This window comes from Gopherus flavomarginatus, chromosome 2, assembly GCF_025201925.1.
Source record: "Gopherus flavomarginatus isolate rGopFla2 chromosome 2, rGopFla2.mat.asm, whole genome shotgun sequence".
NCBI classification, from domain to species: domain Eukaryota; kingdom Metazoa; phylum Chordata; order Testudines; family Testudinidae; genus Gopherus; species Gopherus flavomarginatus.
Genome location: NC_066618.1, coordinates 261065053 through 261087823, shown reverse-complemented (window position 1 = coordinate 261087823; position 22771 = coordinate 261065053). Strand labels below are relative to the sequence as shown.

The window sequence follows — 22771 nt, the reverse complement described above, 5'->3', positions numbered from 1 at the left end:
AGTGTGAAGCAAAAAGGCATCCTTTAAAAAGGGGAAGTGAAATCCTAGGAAGGAAAATAGAAAGGAGCATGAACTCTGGCAAATAAAGTATAAAAATATAATTAGGAAGGCCACAAAAGAATTTTAAGAACAGCTAGCTAAAGACTCAAAAAATAATAGCAAAAAAAAATTTAAGTACATCAGAAGCAGGAAAACTGCTAGACAACCAGAGAGGACACTGGACGATTGAGATGCTAAAGGAGCACTCAAGGACCATAAGGCCATTGTGAAGAAACTAAATGATTTATTTTCATCGGTCTTCATGGGTGAGGATGTGAGGGAGATTTAGATGAAAAATTTGAGGAATTGTCCCAGATTGAGATGTGATTAGAGGAGGTTTTGGAACAAACTGATAAACTAAACAGTAATAAGTCACTAGGACCAGATGGTATTCAGCCAAGAGTTCTGAAGTAATTAATTGTTTTAATAATTTGAGATATACCTATCTCATAGAACTGGAAGGGACCCCAAAAGATCATTGAGTCCAGCCCCCTGCCTTCACTAGCAGGACCAAGTACTGATTTTGCCCCAGATCCCTAAGTGGTTCCCTCAAGGACTGAACTCACAACTCTGGGTTTAGCAGGCCAATTCTCAAACCACTGAGCTATCCCTCCCCCCTGGTAACTCAAATGTGAAATTGCAGATCTACTAACTATAGTCTGTAACCTATCATTTCAATCAGCTTCCATACCAAATGATTAGAGGATAGCTAATGTGATGCCAATTTTTAAAACAGGCTCCAGGGGTGATCCTGGCAATTACAGCCAGTAAGCCTGATTTCAATATCAGGCAAACATGTTGAATCTATAGTAAAGCTTGATTTTCCTAGTCACTGCATTTTCCTGAAGCATCATAGAGAGTAATATTTCCAAAGGAACTGGCAATGCCTATTAACTATATGTTACTCAAAATTCTGAAAACATTAAGATCCTTAATATTATACCCTTTCCAATATTGTCAAGAAAAAGCATAAGTTAACTAAGAGTACAAAATTGTGAAAATGTGTTTTTAATTCATTGAGAGCACAGAATTATGCCTAGAAGAATGGAGGCGCTAACAAAAAAAAATCAGGTATTATCTACCGTACTGCAGTCCCATTTATCTAATATATAAATCATTATATCCAAAAAGAAATGTGTCATGCCAGTTCTAACTAACTTATTTTTATCTATTATCAGTTGCTTCACATATTCCTTTCCAGTCTGGTCTACAGTCCATCTCTTAGTCTTCCGACCCAATGTAAACAGCAACAATTTCAGACCTGTACGAAGTTCTTTCTTCTGTTTCTTAGGTCAAGGAATGCCATCTACTGGACCTCTCCTGCTAACCTGCCTCTTGTATCCTGATTTTGGTGTCCTTCCCATCAGGCATCGGATACTGAACCAGGGACAACTGCATGACCATGTGGTGCTGTACTCATCTGCCTGGCTGCCAAACTCTCTTGAAAATCAGTAACTTGGCATCTACCCCTGCCTCTGATACTGACTAGCTGTGTCATCTTAAGAATTCAATTTTTCTACAGCTCAGTATACTTGTTAAATGTGTATATTATGACGTCTCTAACTCAGAGGAGCATTGGGAGGTTTGCAAAAAACCTAAGATCTTCATATTATTATTAATAAAGCACGTGTGTTTTTGTGCAAAGAGCACCTACCCTAAATATTCTCTGTTATATGTTGTATGGGAATGCTAAGGAAAAGTATTCAATAAATGCTCCCCAAAGAGAGAGACAAACTCATGTGTTTCAAATTAGCTGCTCCTGATGCTCTCTGAAATAGTATTTTTAAAGTGGAAGTAAAGGCACTAACATTTTTATTAAAAGAAAATGACATTTTTCTCTTAAAATATTTAATGGTCATCAAGACATACAAATGCCACTGAAAAAAAATCCCATTCACAGACTATCACATTGAAGAAAAAGATTAAGCTATAAAATTCTGTTAAGGCTGTTTATTTCAACTATGCTCCTTTCAGCAAGACCAAATTATTAAATGTCTATGGCTTTACTTTAAAGACTTTCCTATATTCATAACACCACCCCCACCACTTAGGTTCAAAGCCTGAGTTGCAGGAGGATGGGGGAAGGAGGAGGGAGAAGGGGAAGGAGAGGATCCAAGTGCTGGCTTTAAAAGTCTTCCCACTGCTTTTATCTATTAGTAAAGCTACTGTCTGCAAGGACCTCCCCCAAGAACCTTGAAGTATGGACTTTATGCTTGCTCATGTCTTACATCCCATCCTGCATTCATTACTTCACCCCATTAACATTCCGTGCAGAGAGTCCTTTGCCAGTTTTATGAGGCGAAACCATGAAATGTCAGGTTAACAAAACCCTCAGCCAGAAATTTCCCATTTATATACTGCCTGTCAAGAATCTGCTTACATAGATTCTCAGTGAATTACCATCAATATGAAACTAGGTGAAAATTAATGAAGGGGGTGAAATACTCAAAATATGCTGCACACAGGATTACCAAATAATCTATTAGTATTTTAGTAGTACCTATCTTGTTGATTTAAAAAAAAACATAAAAGACTTGATTGCTATACTTAATAGCCAAACAACAGAAAAATGGATAGTCTAGTTTATTCCAAGCTTTGCCTCATCAGCATCAGCATCACCACCACAGTATTACAAAGAGTGAAATACAGAAAGAGGAGAAGGAGATAAAAGCGCAGTAAGAAAAAAATATTTCAGTTGTTCTGAAGATCTTCTGTATTTCGCTCCAGCTACTGAATTCCCAACCTTCCCTAAATCAAACAGCAAGTACATATGTTCAACATACAGATAAGTTGCAGCACACTAACACCAGTGTATACCTATCCTCAGATGTTTCATCAGGTAAATAAAAATAGCCCAAATCTGACACCCACAACCGTTTCACAGGAACAGTGAGTTATACAATGGAAGCCTTGGAAGTTACATTTATATTTCACCACAAAAAATGCTGAAAACCAAAACCAAAACCAAAAAAAGTATTAACTTATAATTAAGGTTACTCATGTGCATTTCCTATCACTAAAACTCTAGGAACTCAATAGTTAAGCACCCAACATTAACATGCAGATTAACCTCAATTCACAGACTCTATTATCCAAACATCATAATACCCGAACACGCTCTCAGATTTCTCAAGAAGCTCCCTTTCCACTTCAATATTCAACCATCTAAAATGCACACATCCCATTTCCCAAAAACATGCTCAAGTCCAAACAACCTTAATTCTGACTTCAGAAAGATTAAGAACTTACTGTTAGATATGTTTTACCGTTAAAATATGTTTATTATCTAAAAACTTATGATGATGTAGTTATTTATATCCGGCAATTGGAAAGTAGAGCCCTTGATGTTTTCCTGTAACTTTAGTTTCTTGATTTGTTCCATCATTCTTCTAATTCATGTATCTGATAGTGTCTCATTTAAACAAGCAATCATTTTTTCTAAGTCAAAGCAAAAAATAAATAATTTAGCTTCTCTCTCTACAATTCCCATGCCCTCTGTCCTGTCTTGTAGCCTGATAGTCTATTGCTCCTCTGGATTTCATGCTTTATTTTTCACAACTGGGAAAGGAGTTGGATAGCTAAAGAGATAAAGTTTTTTGTCTGTGGGAGTTTGGGTTTGATTTCTCACCTGAAGTCTTGAAAATGAAATCCATCAATTATTTCCAATTCAAAATCTCACACACAAAGGGTACCACACACATTTTTCATGACTTGGGACCTCTGTTTGGGAAAAACTCTGCTAAAAGTACCAATTTTTTCTCACTCCCAAAGGAAACAATAGTAGAATTAAGATCACTTGCACAGCAATGAGGACATGTTCACACAGACATTTGCAATAAGGACCACCTCCAACAGATGACCTACTAGCTGAAGAAATCACTTTAAATATCTCCAAGGTTTGTAGCACAATTTGTTCAACCTTTTCTGAAAGGCCATCTTTTCCAGGCAACTGACTCTTGTTGGTCCATTGTGTGATCTAAGACTTGGGTGGTCTAGAGACTCCAGCTTGGGTGGCTTAATTTGATTTGTACTGTATTTAATCGTTTTATATCACATTTTACTTTTCTGGCTACAAAACTTGAAATTCAGTAAAAGAGGAAACATCTTTTTGCCCCCATCTTGCTTTCTAAATGTGAGTATCTATCTTATGAGAAAGCCCCCATCACACATTGTTATTTAATTTTGTCTGCCAGCTGATTTAGTTTTAAAAAAATCAATCAAATAATAGATATACAATACCAAAAGAACCCTAAACATTTAATGAATCTGTGCAGTATTGTAAATTTTTTAACTCCCTGAAAGCTATTAATCTTCTGGTAACATTATCTCTAGCAGTTCCCGTTGACTAAACAGTAGTTTATGTTTTCTTTACTTTTTTATTGCACATACACTAAGAAAGTAGTGGTTATAATAAATGTACTTTCTTCTAACACTATTAACTTACCTAGAAAAGTGGTGCAGCTTTTGTTTCTGGTGCTTAAAACATGGTGCAATTCAAAATAAAATACTGAATTTTGGCATTTGAGAAGAAATGGAGTGTGGTAGTATCTCTTCTGGATTAGTATACCACATTGTAAATGGAGTTTAAAAGGACTTTTTAAGTACTTCTTTGGATCTACATACAACTGTTCAGAAATTTATCTGGCTGGCTCTCCTGCAAGAAGCACTGTACCCTGCCTGCAAGCCCATGTCTTTACTTTGACATCCTACTAGCATCACTTCCTCTTTCACCCGCTCTGTGTTCCCATTCGTTATGCATAGCACAGTGGATATCCAAATTGAAAAGGAATTAATTATTTGTTAAAGTTTCACTTATCAACCTGTCATCCACATAGGGCAAAGCCACAGAGCAGAACTTAGCAGCTGATAGCCTATTTGCTCTGTTCCATGGGCTCCAGAGTAAAATTTACCAAAGAATTAAGTTTCATGTTGCAGGTTCCCAACAGAGATAGCACAAAGGACTAGAGGGGTATGGAAAGGAACCAAAATAGATAGGATGGAAACACTGAGGCATGTGACCAAGAGAAGTAGGAAGCCATGGGAAACCAGAGACATCCAACCAGTAAAACAGGGGAGGACAGAGAGCTAACAGAGTAAAAAAGATTACAAAGAATAAACAGAGGAATGTAATGAGGTCTACAAACCCCATACTGAGCACATGCAGAAGGGAAAGGAGAGTCTTCCCTGATTACAGGCCAGAACTGCCAATTGTGGAGGCTGCACCCACACCTGTGTCCAATAAAGAAAATAAGACAGGACAAAGAGGAAAAGTGAGGCAGAAAGGGTAGCAAAAGGATAACAGCCCCACACCAGGCTCACTCTCAGAAACTGACAAGGAGACAAAAGAAGACTGCAAGCCCTGAAGTTTAAGGGCTGACTGACTCAATTTAGGGTAGGAGTTTATAGACTGGTCTAATTGTAAGCAAATTAAAGGGGACCAGTTACAAGGAAGCTGAGACCCCTAGAGAGACTGCACCAGGAGCAGTTGACAAGGAAACACAATAGAGAAGAAATAAAGAATTCTGGTCTGGACTTTTACAAAGAAAAAAGAATGGTGTAATATTTTCAAGGAGATAAAACAATCTTAAAGACAAAAAGTAACATTTTGTTTGTGTAAACATGTATGAGTGGATATATGACCTTTCAGATGTGCATTCCCAATGTGTCCCTCCCCTCAGCCACACTGAAAACTTAAATATTATCAGAAAGAAGCTCCCACTCATCAGAATCTGGAAAAATCTGTGCAACTGTCCATTAACTCATGGATGCTCTTTGGTGGGAAACAGAGTGTGAAATTAATAGCCAAGGATTCAAAGATCATGAAAATTTCAATGGTAACATTTACTGGCAGGCAACATACTGAACCATGTGATTTACAAAGCACTGACATTGGTTCTAAAGGAACTTTTGTGGGCACTAGATTCTGTTGTCAGGAAGTACACCCAGCATCTCTATTGCCTTCAATGGAAATTTAATTTACCTGTGTAAAGGAGCTCTTATATTACTAATGAATTCTGTGGCTCCATCCTGCTCTCAGATGCATGTGGCGATTAATGTTAGAAAAGTAGCTTCTCCAGTTAAATAGATTTTTTCTTTTAAGGACTGTCACTTTCACTGCAGGCTGTGAGTTTGTCGCAAAGGTCACAGAATTCACGGATTCTGTGACTTTCTGGCGGCCAGTACACCTGGCTCAGACTGCTCAGGCAGTCTCGCCCCCCTGTCCCGCAGCAGAAGAGTTTGGGTGTGGGAGGGGAAGGAAGCATGGGGTTGGGGCATGGGACAGGAGTGAGGCAGGCTCTGGGCAGCACTTACCTGGGTGGCTCCCTGCAAGCGGTGACACTTCCCTAGCTCAGTTGCTAAGCAGAGCTGTGGTCAGGCAGCACTGTGTCCTGCCTCCGCCCAGGGCACAAACCCTGCTCCCATTGGCCCACTGCTCCCCATCCAAAGCCCACCTCACCCCATCCTGTGCCCCAATCCCCTGCCCCCTCCCATGCCCAAATTCTACTACTGGAGGGGGGAGAGGCACGGAGCCAGGTAGGGAGCCTACCGGCTCCGCCAACCTCCCAATCTCCAGCATCAGCAGGGATCCTGGGCCACACACCGCTGTCAGCCATCCTCCCCCAGCACCCAGGTCACTCTACCCCAGCACCTACAGGGCCCCCGGCAGCCCCTCTCAAGTTTTAGTCACCATTATTTTTAGTAAATGTCATGGACAAATCACGGGCCGCGATTTTTTGTTTACTGCCCATGACCTGTCCATGACTTTTACTAAAAATACCCGTGACTAAAATGTAGCCTTAGCAATAATAAACTACAAAAATTCTACTATAGATTCCTATTACTATACAATGAAATTTTACTCCTTTATCTCTCAGCCCACAGCTTTAGTTAACATATATTAACTTAAATATACTTAGTTTCACCAAATCTTATTTTATTCTCAACACGTATCTTTCTTGGGTGAATTTTCTCCCTTTGCTATTAAGACTCAAAGGGCATGTCTACACAGCAACTAGACACACATGGCTGGCCTGTGCTAGCCAATTTGGGTTCACGGGGCTTGGGCTGTAGGGGTATTTCATTGCTATGTAGCTTTCCGGGCTTGGGCTGGAGACTGAGCACTGGGACCCTCCAACCCCTCAAAGTCCTAGAGCCTGGGCTCCTGCCCAAGCCTGGAAGTTTACACAGCAGTGAAATAGCCCCACAGCCCAAGCCCGAGTTGGCTAGCACATGCAGGCCTCCAATCTGTGAATAATAAGGTTCAAGCAGGATGCAAAGGGAAGCAAGTTCTCTTACCATTTTGCCAAAACTAACAGAAGAGTCGATGGGTTAGAGATTTCACCCCACAATGGTTTCTCAAGCATTTTCCTCATGTGATATCTTGAGGCAAGAAGGTGCTGAGAGCCAAGAGACTGGAGAGGATGAGGTACCCTTCTCCTCAGCTGCGCCTAGAAGAGCTCTCACAAAGTTCATGTCTTTTTTAAATTATTTACATATGCAAATAAAATTAATTATCAAAGATCTACAGGGCTTGATTCATTGTTCAGTCTTATTCCAGTATTCTTCTGGTGTAATTTAATTCATTTTAATGGAGTATCCCAGCATAAATGTGGAAACACATTGGTGAATCAAGACCACAGTATACACCAGAGGTGGGCAAACTATCGTCCGTGGGCCACATCCGGCCCGCAGGACCATCCTGACCAGCTCCTGAGCTCCTGGCCCCGGAGGCTAGACCCTGGCCCCTCCCCTACTATTCCCCCTTCCCCGCAGCCACACCGCCATGCGGGCAGCGCTCCGGGCGGTGGGACTGTGAGCTCCTGCAGGTAAGTGTGGCAGCACGTCTGGTTCCGGCTGGTGGTGCGGCTGCCAGGAAGGCATGGTAAGGTGGCCAGGGCATTGGATATAGCACAGGGGATCCAAGGGGGCAGTCAGGGAACAGGGAGCGGTTGGATGGGGTGGAGGTTCGGGGTGGGGGCAGTCAGAGAACAGGGAATGAGAGGGTTGGATAGGAGTGGGAGGCCCAGGGGGCCTGTCAGGGGACAGGGTGTGGATAGGGGCAGGGCAGTCAGGAGACAGAGAGTGGCGGGTTGGATAGGGAGTGAGATCTTGGGGGACAGTTAGGGTTGGGGGGGTCTCAGGAGAGGGCAGTCAGGGGACAAGGTGGGGGCGGTTGGATGAGCTGGGAGTTCTGAGGGGAGCAGTCAGGGGGTGGGGCGGTTGGATGGGTTGGGAGTTCTGAGGGGAGCAGTCAAGTGGTGGGAAGTGGGAGGAGGTTGGATGGGAGTGGGGGCCAGCTGTTTGGGGAGGCACAGCCTTCCCTACCTAGCCCTCCATACAGTTTTGCAACCCTGACGTGATCCTTGGGCCAAAAAGTTTGCCCAACCCTGGTACACACAATCAAGCTGAGCTTTTACTGAATAAACGTTTTGCACTACAAGATGGAGAACCATACTTCAAACTACAATAAACTGCCATTAATACATTGTATAATGTTCCTTCAGTTTAGAAAAATAGAATCTTGTAATATTAAATAACACAGATTAACTACAGCTTCCTAATTTTTTGTCCTGTGTCCAGCAATGTTGCTAATTGCTTAATTATTAAGATATAAAACCTTTTTTATATTTGCAACATGAGCAAATACAACATAGCAAATACTGTGGAAGAAATATCTTTACTCAGTTATATATTATGCAATGCATTAATTTTAAGGCTGTTAAGCGATTAAAAAAATTAATTGTCCAATTAATTGCAGTGTTAATAATAGAAAACCATTTATTTAAATATTTTTGGATATTTTCTACATTTTCAAATATATTGATTTCAATTACAACACAGAATACAGTGCTCACTTTATATTTATTTTTAATTACAAGTATTTGCACTATAAAAAACAGAAATAATATTTTTCAATTCACCTCCTACAAGTACTGTCGTGCAGTCTCTTTATCATGAAAGTTGAACTTACAAATGTAGAATTATGGACAAAAAAACCTGCATTAAAAATAAAACAATGTAAAATTTTAGAGCCTGCAAGTCCACTCAGTCCTACTTCTTGTTCAGCCAATCACTCAGACAAACAAGTTTGTTTACATTTGCAGGAGATAATCCTGCCCAGTTCTTGTTTACAATGTCACCTGACAGTGAGAACAGGCATTCTCATGGCACCGTTGTAGCCAGCATTGCAAGATATTTATGTGCCAGATGCACTAAAGATTCATATGTCTGTTCATGCTTCAACCACGATTCCTGGGGACATGAGTCCATGCTGATGATGGGCTCTGCTCGATAAGAATCCAAAGCAGTGCAGACCGACACATGTTCATTTTCATTATCTGAGTCAGATGCCACCAGCACATGGTTGATTTTCTTTTTTGGTGATTCAGGTTCTGTAGTTTCCGCATTTGGAGTGTTCTTTTAAGACTTCTGAAAGCATGCTCTACACCTTGTCCCTCTCAGATTTTGGAAGGCACTTCAGATTCTTAAACCTTGGGTCAAGTGCTGGAGCTATCTTTAGAAATCTTACATTGGTACCTTCTATGCGTTTTGTGAAATCTGCCGTGAAAGTGTTCTTAAAATGAAAAACATGTGCTGGGTCATCATCCAAGACTGCTATAACATGAAATATAGGACAGAATGCAGGCAAAACTGAGCAGGGGATATACAATTTTCCCCCAAGGAGTTCAGTCATAAATTTAATTAACATTTTTTTTAATGAGCATCATCAGCATGGAAGCATGTCCTCTGGAATGATGGCCAAAGCATGAAGGGGCATACGAACATTTAGCATATCTGGCATGTAAATACCTTGCAATGTTGGCAACAAAAGTGCAATGCAAATGCCTGTTCTCACTTTCTGGTGACAGTGTAAATAAGAAGAGTGCAACATTATCTCCTGTAAATGGAAACAAACTTGGTTGTCTTAGGGATTGGCTGAACAAGAAGTAGGACTGAGTGAACAAAACACTATGTAACAAAAAAAATCTACATTTGTAACTTGCAATTTCAGGACAAAGCAATTTCAGGACAACGAGACTGCACTACAGTACTTGTATGAGGTGATCTGAAAAATACTATTTCTTTTGATTATTATTTTTACAGTGCAAATATTTATAATAAAAATAATATATACTTTGGTTCCAATTACATAATACAATATATATGAAAATGCAGAAAAAACATCCAAAATATTTAATATATTTCAATTGGTATTCTATTGTTTAATAGTTCAGTTAAAACTGCAATTAATTGTGATTAATTTTTTAATTGTGATTAATTTTTTGAGTTAATTGCATGAGTTAACTGTGATTAATCAACAGCCCTAATTAATTTAGGAAATCTTTGAATTGTAGAAGTCAGCAAAGCATTTCAAAAGTTGATTTTTACATGGAAAAGTACTTGAAAAGCATATACAAAATTGCAAAGGAGATAAAGCTGACATTAGTAAAGAAAATATTTAGATCACTGCTGACTTAAAAAAATACTAAGGCAGCAGCTTAAGGTTGCTCTGAGGCCCTAACTAAAAAGGGAAGGATACCTTTAGATACTGTCTATGCTAATAACAATATTTCTGATTAGGTAAACCTTGAAGGGCTTGTCTTTATAAGGAAATTGAGTAGCATAACCATAGCAGAATAAAATATCATGCTTCAGATATTCTGGAGTTGATCCCCATATGGAGACACCATTCCAGGATAAAAGAGATTTTATTCCAGAATTATTAGTGCTGTAATGTATTAAAAGTTGTTGTTCTAATTTTTTTTATTTATCATAATATTTTCATAAGAAATTGCACTTTGAGTCATACTCAATGAGCTCTCTCAGCCCCATCTTGCAAGCTGCTGGGAGCCCCCCAGTACAGCATCCATTCAAGTCAGTGGTAAGACTCTTAATGACTTCTGTACGCACTTGATCAGGTCTTATGTGAAGTAGGCTTTGGGGATTTCTACTAATAAGAAAATGTATTTGCAGAGCACAAATTTATAATGCATCTTCATATACATACAAATTCAAGAGATGACATATTTAAATTACAGATGAATCAAAAAGACTGGAGATGGGATTTTTTCAAAAATGACTAACACAGTTAGGTTCCCCACTTCCACTGAAAGTCAGTGGGATGAGTTAGGTGCTTCACTTATTTAGCCACTATTGAAAATCTCATTTGGATTGTGTATAAATATTTTTTATATCAAAGTTTTACTAATGCTTAAAGACACAAGTACACTCATTTATAATATTCCACACTCCATGTTGTACATTCCAAATGAGATTCTGAAGTTTCACAACACTCCTTTGAAGTAGATTATGAAATAGCACATTTTATACATAAATTGATATACAAAAGAAGTTAGGTGAAACAGACAAGGTCAGTAAGTAAGTGGAAGAGACAAGAATACATCATGGGATGGAATCTTTCTGCTGTAATACACAGCCCACACAATGTAAGGTAAAGTAATAAACAATGAAAGTAAATGACAATGCTGTTTGAATTAAACCCACTTAGACATATTGCAATAGTTTAGTGTGATGAACAGTAGTATATTACTAACCTTAACCTGGAGGGTAAGTTCTTAGTCAATAAATCGATGATGTCAATGGGAAATTTACTTGAGAAAGAACTACATTTCTCAGAAGATCAAAGATAACTAGTGTTGCATTCTGTCCTAAACAGACCCAGATTCACACTTTCCGTTAGCTATTTATATTAAGCCCATGACTACCACTTTTATAGATCCATAAGAATAAGTGTGTTTTTACTCTTTTACTAATATTTGTTTAATTAAGTTAATTAATTACAGCTTAACTGAAATATCTTACAAAAGACCTCACACAGCTTTCAAAGTGTAATCTGAAACCTCATCTTTTTTTTTCTTTTAAACTAGCACTGAGGATGAAGTCAATAAATTGTCAATTAATAACATACTTGCTTTGATGGATCTTCAGTAATTTACTTTCATACCACTTCATAAATTTCTTAGCAGAACTTCTGGGATTTTTAGTACAGTACCTCTGACATGGGAAAATTTGGTTTAAAACTGCTCTGCTACCAATAAAACAATAAGACTAACTGGCTGATAATCCTCCCACACTACACTGTTTAGAAATATGCACTCAACCAGTGAAAGTTTAATTTGTTCCGCTAATGGCACAGAAAACTACTTAGACTCATTCACTATATAAATCTGAACTTCAGTCCACTACTTTTAGTTATTGCCAAGGTACAAAGATCAAATTATTTGATGCTTTGTAACAAACTATGTTATCTTTCTTTTGATCTAAAGCATAACAGTAATAATAAACACTATCAGTAGCTAAGTATTAAATTGCACTTAGTAGGAGAAATATAATAATCAAAAAAAAATTAGAAAACTCTAAACATCTATTTGAATCAGTATACTATCATGCAAGACAAATCATTATGGCCAAATGAGTCAATATCAGAGCATTATTGTTTAATTAATACACTTAAAATCTAACTACTCTTTACAAATTTCAGCTACCACACTTGTCTTTTATAGTTTAGGATTTCCAGCCAGATAACATTATGTATCTTTAATATAGATTTAGTTGAAAAGGTAATTTAGCTTACAAGTAGAAGAAAATATAGTACGAAACTGCACAATTTTTAAATACCCATTTGATATTTTGCTATACAGTACAACCAAATATTAGATTGAGCTCTAAAGTGAGTATATTTTATATATTAATCCTTAAGCATATATATATAATAAAATTTTAAACAAAAAAACTTTCAGATTGATCACTTTCCAAAACACAAATTATTCACCTTATATGCTTTGTTCTTCCTATTTACATGATAGTTTGAGTGAATATATACAGAATATGTGAAAATGTGGCATAAAAAATTTACTTGCAAAGGTTTGGTATGATCACACTGTTTGGCAGGGACAGTAATAGTGATATAAATCATTCCAAGTAAATGTCAATAAAAGCTTTATTCCACATCATGATGCACCTGTGCATTATGCCATATTCTTATAGAAAACCTATTATTGAATATCATTAGGTTTTTTTTAAAAAGATTATTATTGATACTGTATTTCATATCTCTCCACCTATAAGGTCCTTTGAAACAAACAGTATGTGACCATGGAATTAAAGACAGTGAAAAAGAATGCACACACACAAGTGAGTAAAATTAAGATCGTAAGGTTATTTTCCTAGTTTTTTTTTTTTAAGGAAAAAGGTAAAAATAAATTATATTATGTACAAGTACGGAATTCCCTTCCACTCACAATCATGCAAGTTCAGCAGTTTGAACCCTAAACCTTCAGTGTTTCTGCACAGACTTCTACCACTTGAGCTACAGAACTAATTAGGTGGCAGGAGAAAATTACTGCTATGCCATGTAGTGTGTACCACTCTAAAACAGTTCCCTTGATATTATACTATGTCAAATATAGGTTATATATTGAAATAGCCCATTATATAGACATGAACCTTAATATCTCAGAAAAGCAAATTTCCAAAATAGACAGATTACTTGAAAAGTGAGCAGGGTTTCCAATTACTATCTGAAGTGCTAGAAAAGTCTAAGTTAGAAAAATCTTCACTGATGTTTGTTCCACATAGTACTATTAATGGGCTTCTTACAGACATGCTTTTTACAGCAGAAAACACTGTACAACTGTTGTGGTATAAAGTGTATCCTAGAAATGAAACAGACATATTTTGAGATTAGAAGATGTTTATGCAGAGGAATAATGTATCTGTTTCAACTGACCATCTTGGTGCTACCAGCAAACTATGTTAATTCAATAATTATTTTAAAATATACACAGTTATGCATCCACTGTGTATACACCCTTTATGTCATAAAGGTTCTTAAATCTCATTTTCACTGCAATTTAGATAAAGATACATTATTATTATACCAATGAATTGAGATATCCTGGCCAGTGGACTCATTTTCAAGGTCTTTATGTACTGTGACAATTCTGAGCAAGCTAAACAAAGTAGCATTTTAAGCCGATTTCCATGGATATATCAGTATTTTCAGTGGGAAAAATCATTTGTAATAACTACTAGCCTGGGTTCTGTGTACTCTCTGTACAGTGGGACCAAATTCCATCACATCCATCACCAAATTCCATACCAATGGTTTCTATCATCAAAAATATCCTTTATTCCCATTTTCCAACACCACAAAAAAACCCACACATACTAGGCTCAAGCTTGAAATTAATCATCATAAAATTCATTGTGGATTATCAAGCATGATTATTTTACAGGAAGGTTTTTTCCCCTCACTATGCTCTCCAGGCAGCCAAATTTCACTCACATTGAGGTTTTCCAGGCAGTCCGACTCAGCATCTTCTTCCCCCATATGAACCAGGGAAGGAGGAAGTTTTGATGCAATGGAATCAATGCCTGATCTCCCCAGCTCTTGGCTACAGCTGCTGCACTGTTCTGCAGGCAACCCAGCTCACCGATCTAAATTTCTGGTTTCCCCTACTCCCTGTCTAGAATCTGAACTCCAGCTCTGGCTCCTTGACTCCCTACTGCCTGGCTGTACTGTAATCCAATTAACTCCCCATTGCTCGGAAAACGGCAACACAAACTGCAACTACAGGCAGGTCCCAGCAGATCAGGGAGGCAAAACAAAATGTTGAACATCTGGCTGACACAGAATCATAGAATTGTAGGACTGGAAGGGACCTCAGGATGTCTTCTAGTCCAGTCCCCTGCACTCAAGGCAGGACTAAGTATAATCTAGACCATCCCTGACAATCTGCTCTTAAAAACCACCAATGATGGAGATTCCACAACCTCCCTAAGCAATTTATTCCTGACAGGAAGTTTTTCCTAATGTCCGACCTAAACATCCCTTGCTGCAATTTAAACTCATTGCTTCTTGTCCTATCCTCAGAGGTTAATGAGAATAATTTTTCTCTCTCCTCCTTGTAACAACCTTTTATGTACTTGAAAACTGTTATGTCTGCCCTCAGTCTTCTCTTCTCCAGACTAAACAAAGCCAATTTTTTTTACTCTTCCCTCATAGGTCATGTCCTCTGGATCTTTAATCATTTTTTTTTTTTTGCTCTCTTCTGGACTTTCTCCAATTTGTCCACATCTTTCCTGAAAAGTGGCACCCAGAACTGGACACAATACTCCAGCTGAGGCATAATCAATGCGGAGTAGAGCAGAAGAATTACTTCTCGTGTCTTACAACACTCTTGCTAATACATACTGTACCAGAATGATGTTTGCTTTTTTTGCAACAGTGTTGACTTATATTAGGCTTGTAATCCACTATGATCCCTAGATCTGTTTCTGCAGTACTCCCTCCTAGGCAGTCATGTCATATTTTGTATGCGTGCAACTGATTGTTCCTTCCTAAGTGGAGTACTTTGCATTAGTTCGTATTGAATTTCATCCTATTTACTTCAGATCGTTTCTCCAGTTTGTCCAGATCATTTTGAATTTTAATCCTATCTTCCAAAGTACTTGGAACCCCTCCGAGCTTGGTTTCATACACAAACTTTATAAGTGTAGTCTCTGTGCCATACTCTAAATCACTGATAAAGATATTGAAGGCTCATTTCTTCTACAGAAAGTGGAATAATCACTGTGGGAAGTCTTCACATTGTGTCATGACATTTGTGCTATGTTTAATTATTATGACAGTGTACTCAGAAAATAAGGATATATCATCATCATTCAATCATCATAATACAATATCAGGGCATTATACCATGGATTTTTTTTGTTACTTCATGCAACTCAATTTCATCTCTTTTTTCTCTCCATGCTCCACACTTGTAGCTGCCAAGAGAGCATTTGTAGCCAGCGTTACAAGGTATTTACATGCCAGATATGCTAAACATTCATATGCCTTGTCCATGCTTCAGCCACCATTCCAGAGGACAGCCTTCCATGCTGATGATGCTCATTAAAAAAATAATGCATTACTTAAATTTGTGATTGTATTCCTCAGGGGAAGAATCGTATGTCTCCTGCTCTGTTTTACCCGCAATCTGCATATATTTCATGTTATAGCAGTCTTGGATGATGACCCAGCACATGTTCGTTTTAAGAATACTTTCACTGCAGATTTCACAAAACGCAAAGAAAGTACCAATGTGAGATTTCTAAAAATACCTACAGAACTCAACCCAATGTTTAAGAATCTGAAATGCCATCCAAAATCTGAGAGGGACGAGATGTGCAGCATGCTTTCAGAAGTCTTAAAAGAGAAACACTCTGATGTGAAACTACAGAACCCTCCCCCCCAGAAAAAGAACCTTCTGCTGGTGGCATCTGACTTTGATAATGAAAATCAACATGTCAGTACATACTGCTTTGGATGGTTATCAGGCAGAACCCATCATCAGCATGGAAGCATGTCCTCTGGAATGGTGGTTGAAGCATGAAGGGACATATGAATCTTTAGCACATCTGGTACATGAATAACTTGTAACGCCAGCTACAACAGTGCCACGTGAATGCCTGTTCTCACTTTCAGGTGACATTGTAAACAAGAAACAGTTAGCATTATCTCCTGCAAATTGTAAACATCAAAAAATACTTAAAATAAATGGTATTGTATTGTTAACAGTGCGATTAATCGCGACTAATTTTTTTAATCACTTGACAGACCTAATTTACAGCCATTGTCTGGCTATGCCGGAAGGAGGACAGGAAACATTGTATATGGTTTAAATAGGACAAAACTTTATTCTTAAAAATCTGGGAGTACCCAGCAGATAAAAGGATACAGTGCAGATAATTCCATAATCATTTCAATATATACCTAGGGGGCTTCTGTCAACCCTCCCCATTACCCATCTTGGTCCGCAGCCAACTGCTGCTGGGACCTCACTATTCCCTCCTCAAATGAGGATTGGGGGAGGGGTTACAAAAAAGATGAGGGTGTGGCTCTCTCCTGTATTAGTCATAGGAGCCCTGAACCTCCCCACCCCCATTTCCTCTCCTTTAAAGAATATCTCCTTTAAATCCTTTACCAATTCATTTTATCTAATCATTATATCCCTTCAATACAGAGTACCTGCACTGGACATCCACTTCACAGTTATGTAATGAGTTGCGACACCATAGCCTAACTCCTGTTTTATGTTTGCCCCAACTAAGCCCCCAAAACCTGCTGTGGGGAAGGCAAAAAAACCCACTTTGCCTTGGCATACTTGGTGGTGAGAGAAAAATTACTTCCCAGCCCCCTGAGAAAGGAGTGACTTGCATAATGCCCACAGCAGATCCTGACAAAACCCAGTATTCCACCACTTCCATGTGTGGGAAGGTGGGTGCTGTTACCTCTGGTCCAAACAAAAGATGGCTTTACCTACACTGACATGCACTTACATAGTCTCCCCTCTCTTCCAGTCACCTGAGGGGGATGGGTCAACACCTCCACACCAACCTGGTCTGCAGCTGCAGCAGAAAGTCACTCCCTTGCTCTCTAGCCTGAAAGGGGCACACACCTTTTCCAACAAGTCAGACAACAGCCTCTACCACTTAATGTACAGTGAGGTCATTTTGCATAACCCAGAGTAGTGCCTCCTTTGCTTACTTAAAGATATATTGTAATTACCCCCAAATCATATGGATAAATCTGACCTTTAATTTATAGTCTAAGGGCAGTGTTCATGAGACTGATGCAATGTTAAAGGGGTAAAGGGAGCCCACTTCCAGAGGAACCTTTCAAGCACTGAAGCTGAAGCTAGCATATAGCCATGGAACCTTTAAAAAGAAGTGACAGTTGGACCAAGGAATCTATCAGTGAGAACTCAATACATGTGATCAGTCTCCCTCATACCACTGACTCACTACAACCATTAGAATTGTTGTCTGCAAGTTAGCTGTAGAGAAGTGGTGATGTTTGATTCAGTATTTGACATCACAATGGACTCACTTAAGTGTTACCTGTGCTGTTGAAATTATCCTATCTTTAGCCATGTAATCATAACAATTAAGTACAAAAACTGTTAATAATTTAGCTGAATTGCAACCTAATTTCTTCAAACAAAATTAATTTATCTATAAGGAAAGATTGAATGATCTGTGCTATTTTATTCCTGAGCTCATTTAGGACAAAAAGCACCTGAGTTTCTTAAAGGACATGGCTTTTCATTCATTTTAACTCAAACTAATCAATTGATTTACTTGTAAATTCTCAGAAAATACATTTTGTACTTAAACTAACTGCTGTAAGTTTGGGGAAGATATGCTATATTTTTCATACATAAAGAGGCTGAATCACTGATTCAAATGCAAAACAGAACTCAACCTATTTTATGGAGTTGTGATTGATGCCTCCTAATGAGAAATAAACAATTTAAGGGCTTGTCTACATTGTGCAGCAAAGCGTGCCAGAGGGTTGTGATTTGTAAAGTGCTCTAACATGCTGCATTCTAACTGCCCCAAATGGACTCTGTTGGCATACTCTAAAAGGTACTTAGTTTGCATTAATAGACTATGTTAATGTGAACCAGCTACCTTTTAGAGTGCACCAACAGGGTCTACACAGGACAGTTAGGGCACAGCACATCAGATTACTTTACAGCGCTCTTCTAGTGCACTTCGCCAGCACAGTGCAGGTAAGCCCTTAGTTACTATTCTGATCCACATTGTGTGAAGGAAAATGAGGTTACGTACCGGTAACAGGAAGTTTTTTCAGATGTGTGGTGCCTATCTGTATTATACACATGGGTACACATGGACACCATGAACATGAGTCTGGAAATTCTAACAAAGTGTCCATTTGCCTGCACATACGCAGTAGTTCTCTTCATGCTCCAGACCAGGGGCATAAGAGGCTGATGCCTCTCTAGCTCCTTCTCTTAAAGTGAATCCAGCAGGGTTTGAAGCAGAGGGGATGGAGAGCAGGTAGCGGAATACAGATATAGAGCACATATAACAAAGAACTTCCAGTTACACGTAAGTTATCCTCCATTTCTTCTTCAAGTGCTGGTCCCCATGTGTATTCCACATATGGGTGATTGACAAGTAGTATTTAGACTGGAGGGGGGGTGCAAGAATGCCAGCAACAAAGATGCCAGCAACAAAGATGCTTGAAGTACTGTAGTTCCCACTGCTGCATCTGCAGTGGAGGCCTGAATCAGCACATAATGCTTTGTGACTGTGTGCATGAAACTCCAGGTAGCTGCTCTGCATAGATCCAGTGTAGGTACTTCCTACAGGCATGCTGTACAGGCAGCTTGTGCTCTCGTGGAGTGTGCGCTCATCCGACAGGCAGTGGGATATGTACTAACTGATACTATCTGATGGTGAACCCAGAAATCCATTAAGAGATTCTCTGAAAGGATATAGTTTGTTCTTTGAACTTTCTGCTATGGCAAGAAATAACCTTGGTGACTTTCTGATAGATTTGGTCCTCTGCAGGTCAAATGCCAACACAAATCTGACATCAAGGAAATGAAGTCTTCTTTCTTCAGTGAAGGTACGATGTTTGGGGAATAAAACAGGTATATGGATCGTTTGATTGACATGGAATTCAGAAATAACCTTGGACAGGAATTTAGAACGAAGGCAAATGGAGATTTTCCTTTGAAAAACAGTATACGGTGGGTCTTCCATGAGGGCTCGCATCTTGTTCACCTTTCTAGTTACCTTCATGGATGGGTGGGATATGGAGCATGTTGACAAGGGTTCAAATGGAGGCCTACCGAGTGCTGATAGGATGACACTGAGGTCTCACTGAGGTGAAGGTTTGATGACTGGAGGAAAAGTCCTGACTAGCCTTCCATGAATTTCACTGTCATAGGCTAAGTAAAGATGGCCTGTTCACTGAAGAAAGGAAGGCACTGGTTGCTGTAAGCTGGTCCTGCAGTGAGCTAATGAAATGACCTGAGTTTTTTTTAAAACAGGAGGTAATTTAAAGTGACTAGGATACCTGCAGAACGTGAAGAAGGCTGCTTATCCTAGACCCAGCAAAATGTCTCCATTTAGCTAGGAGGCAGTTTCCAGTCAAGTCTTTCCTACTTTGAGTAAGAACAGCCTGGACGGCTGTCAAGCAAATTCATTCTAGTTCCAGTGCCCATCCAAACACCAGACCTTTAAGTGGAATGGATCTGGATTGGGGTGTCTGATTCTGCCCCCTTCCTGAGTAAGGAGATCAGGGAAGGGGTGGATCCTGATAAGAGGACAGATTGACTCAATCCAGATTTGACCACCAGGTAAAACAGGTGATGACCAAGGTGGTAACAGTCCACTCTAGTGTTGATGTGATCCTTGTCTGGTGAGTAGATCAACCAGAGCCAGGCCTATAGGCAGCATAGATGAAGTCTGGCAAATGATATAACATACATGCATGAGGCCATGTGACCTAGAAGAGAAAGGCATACCTTGACTGTAGTCCTTGGTCTGCAAATAATCTGCGCTATCAGCTGGCTCATTAACTGAAATCTTTATGTGGGAAGGAAAGTTCTTGCTGAAATGGAGCCCAGTGTCGTTCCAATGAAGTTTATCGTCTTTGTGTGTGTTAAAATTTACTTTTCTTTGTTCACACAGGTACCCAGTATTGCTAGAAGATGGAGCAGGAACAAAGTCACCACTCTGACCTCATGGCTGGAGCAACCTACTAGGAGCCAATCATCACAGAATCATAGAAGATTAGGGTTGGAAGAGACCTCAGGAGCTCATCTAGTCCAACCCCCTGCTCAAAGCGGGACCAACTCCAACTAAATCATCCCAATCAGGGCTTTGTCAAGCCGGGCCTTAAAAAGATATCAAGATATGGGAAAACTGTGTAACCCTGATTTAGGCTGCCGTAACTGAGGAGACCTTTGTGAATACTCAGGGTGCTGCTGTTAGTCCAAACGGAAGGATTCTGAACTGGAAATGTTCCTAACCAACTAGAAACTAAAGGAGCTTTCTGTGGGACGGAGGAATATCTACATGAAAATAAGCGTCCTTCATGCTGACAGCCATGAACCACATGATATTGACACCTGTGTAACCATCCTGAATTTTGACTCTCAAATTAAGATGTTCAGTTGTTGAAGGTCCAGAATGGGTCTATACTCTCTATCTTTTTTAAGGACTAAGAAACAAGAGGAACAGAACCATCTCCCTTGATACTGAGATGGCACTCATTCAATTGCCCATCACTGGAGGAGGGAGTCCATCTCCTGTTGAAGGATCACCTGTGAGAGTGGCCCCTGAAGGGGGTCAGGAAAGGGGGTTTGAGAAGGAGGAGGGAGAGAAACTCTATGGAATATTCTTGATGTATAACTTCTAAGACCCAAGTGTCTGTTGTGACAGAGGCCCAATTGTGGGAGAAAAATGAGAGACAGCCCACAAAAATAAGGGGAGTAGAGGTGGATGGCATCAATACAGGTGGACGGATCTTGACTGAAGGGTCAAAAGTAGACCTTAATGTACAGCTGGGAATGGGTAAAGGTCGTGGCAGCAGAGGGGGCTGAAAACCAAGGCCTCTTGAGTCCTCTGACATTTACACAAGGGTTCAGCTGGACACTTGTGGTAGAACGTCTGTGGAGAGAGTGGCTTTGTTCTAATACACTTGCCTCTGGTGTTGTCTCATTGGGGTGGGAGTATAAAGTCCCAGGGACCATAGAGTTGACCTTGAGTCTTTCAATCAGTCTAGGGACTCATACATTTCCTTGTTGAAAAAAATGTGACTCGTTGAAAGGCAGGTCCTATATGATGTTCTGGACCTCACTGGGGACCCCAAAGAGTGAGGCCAAGACTCAACCCTCATCACTATGCTAGTGACTAAGCCTCTGGATGCTGTGTCCACTGCAGCTTGAAGGGATGTCTTTGCCACTAACTTGCCCTCCTCTGAAGGACTGAAATTGGGCTCTGTTATCAGAGGGAAGTTTGTCCTTAAAAATCAGCCACCCTGGAGTAATTGTTAAAATTATACTTGGTTAACAAGGCCTGATAGTTAGCTATACAGAATTGCAGGCTCACAGAGGAAAAGACTTTCTTCTCAAGAGATCCAACCTCTTTGAGCTCTTGTCAACCAGAGTGTTCTTGGGACACTGTGATCTTGCTCTATCCATGACTGCCTGTACCACCAGGGTGGGAGAAAACAAATTCAGGCTTCTTTTATGGGGAATCTGTCCTTTCAACCATGAGAGTACCCCCTACTCTCATAGGAAGCCTGGGAAGAACAGTTCTTGGACTCAGCAGCTGTAGACTCTGCTCCTAAGTTTGTTCTTGGAGGGGCGCTGCTCATTTGATGGGGCCAGTTTGTAGGGGGAGTCTCCCTGGCACAGATCAAAGTGACGCCTCAGAGCCTTCTCCATACTGTGTTTCCTTAACTGAAGCTCATGAGCTTTGCATGTTTGCAGTGAAAATGAGCAGCACATGCTGCACATTCCAACAACATGCAGCTCCCGCAAGCAGTAGAGACAGTATTGGTGATTGTCACTTGTGGAGAAGCAGCGAGGGCAAGAGAGACAGTTCTTGAAGCCCAGGATTCTGGGCATAGTCCCAGACCGCAGGGGGAAAGAACTAGCAATACCAACTATACTATAAAATTCTAACAATACCAATGTAAAAACTATAAAAGCTATCTACAATATCTATTTACAGGCTATCAAAGATAAAAGCTGGAGAAATCTGTGGACACAGTGATTCCAACTCTGCCCATGTCACGGTAAGAAAGAAGTGGAGAGGCATCAGCCCACACTGCCTCTTATGTCCTTGGTCTGGAGTACAAGGAGACCTTCACTATATCTGCGGTGCAACAGACACTGATTTT

The 22771-nt window shown here is 39.7% G+C and overlaps 1 protein-coding gene across 10 annotated transcripts in view; it reads right to left on the bottom strand.

The window, feature by feature from the left end:
• The window catches only part of VPS13B (vacuolar protein sorting 13 homolog B), a 913516-nt gene that overhangs the window by 544608 nt on the left and 346137 nt on the right, over positions 1–22771 (bottom strand). The window contains exon 20 of one of the 10 annotated variants that reach the window (XM_050940457.1): positions 13174–13715. The exons of the other annotated variants lie outside the window; for them this stretch is intronic. Within the exon in view, the coding sequence (XP_050796414.1) occupies positions 13546–13715 (170 nt within the window). The 3' untranslated portion in view covers positions 13174–13545. Of the gene's footprint in view, positions 1–13173; positions 13716–22771 lie in introns of those variants that run through there. 10 annotated transcript variants of the gene reach the window in all.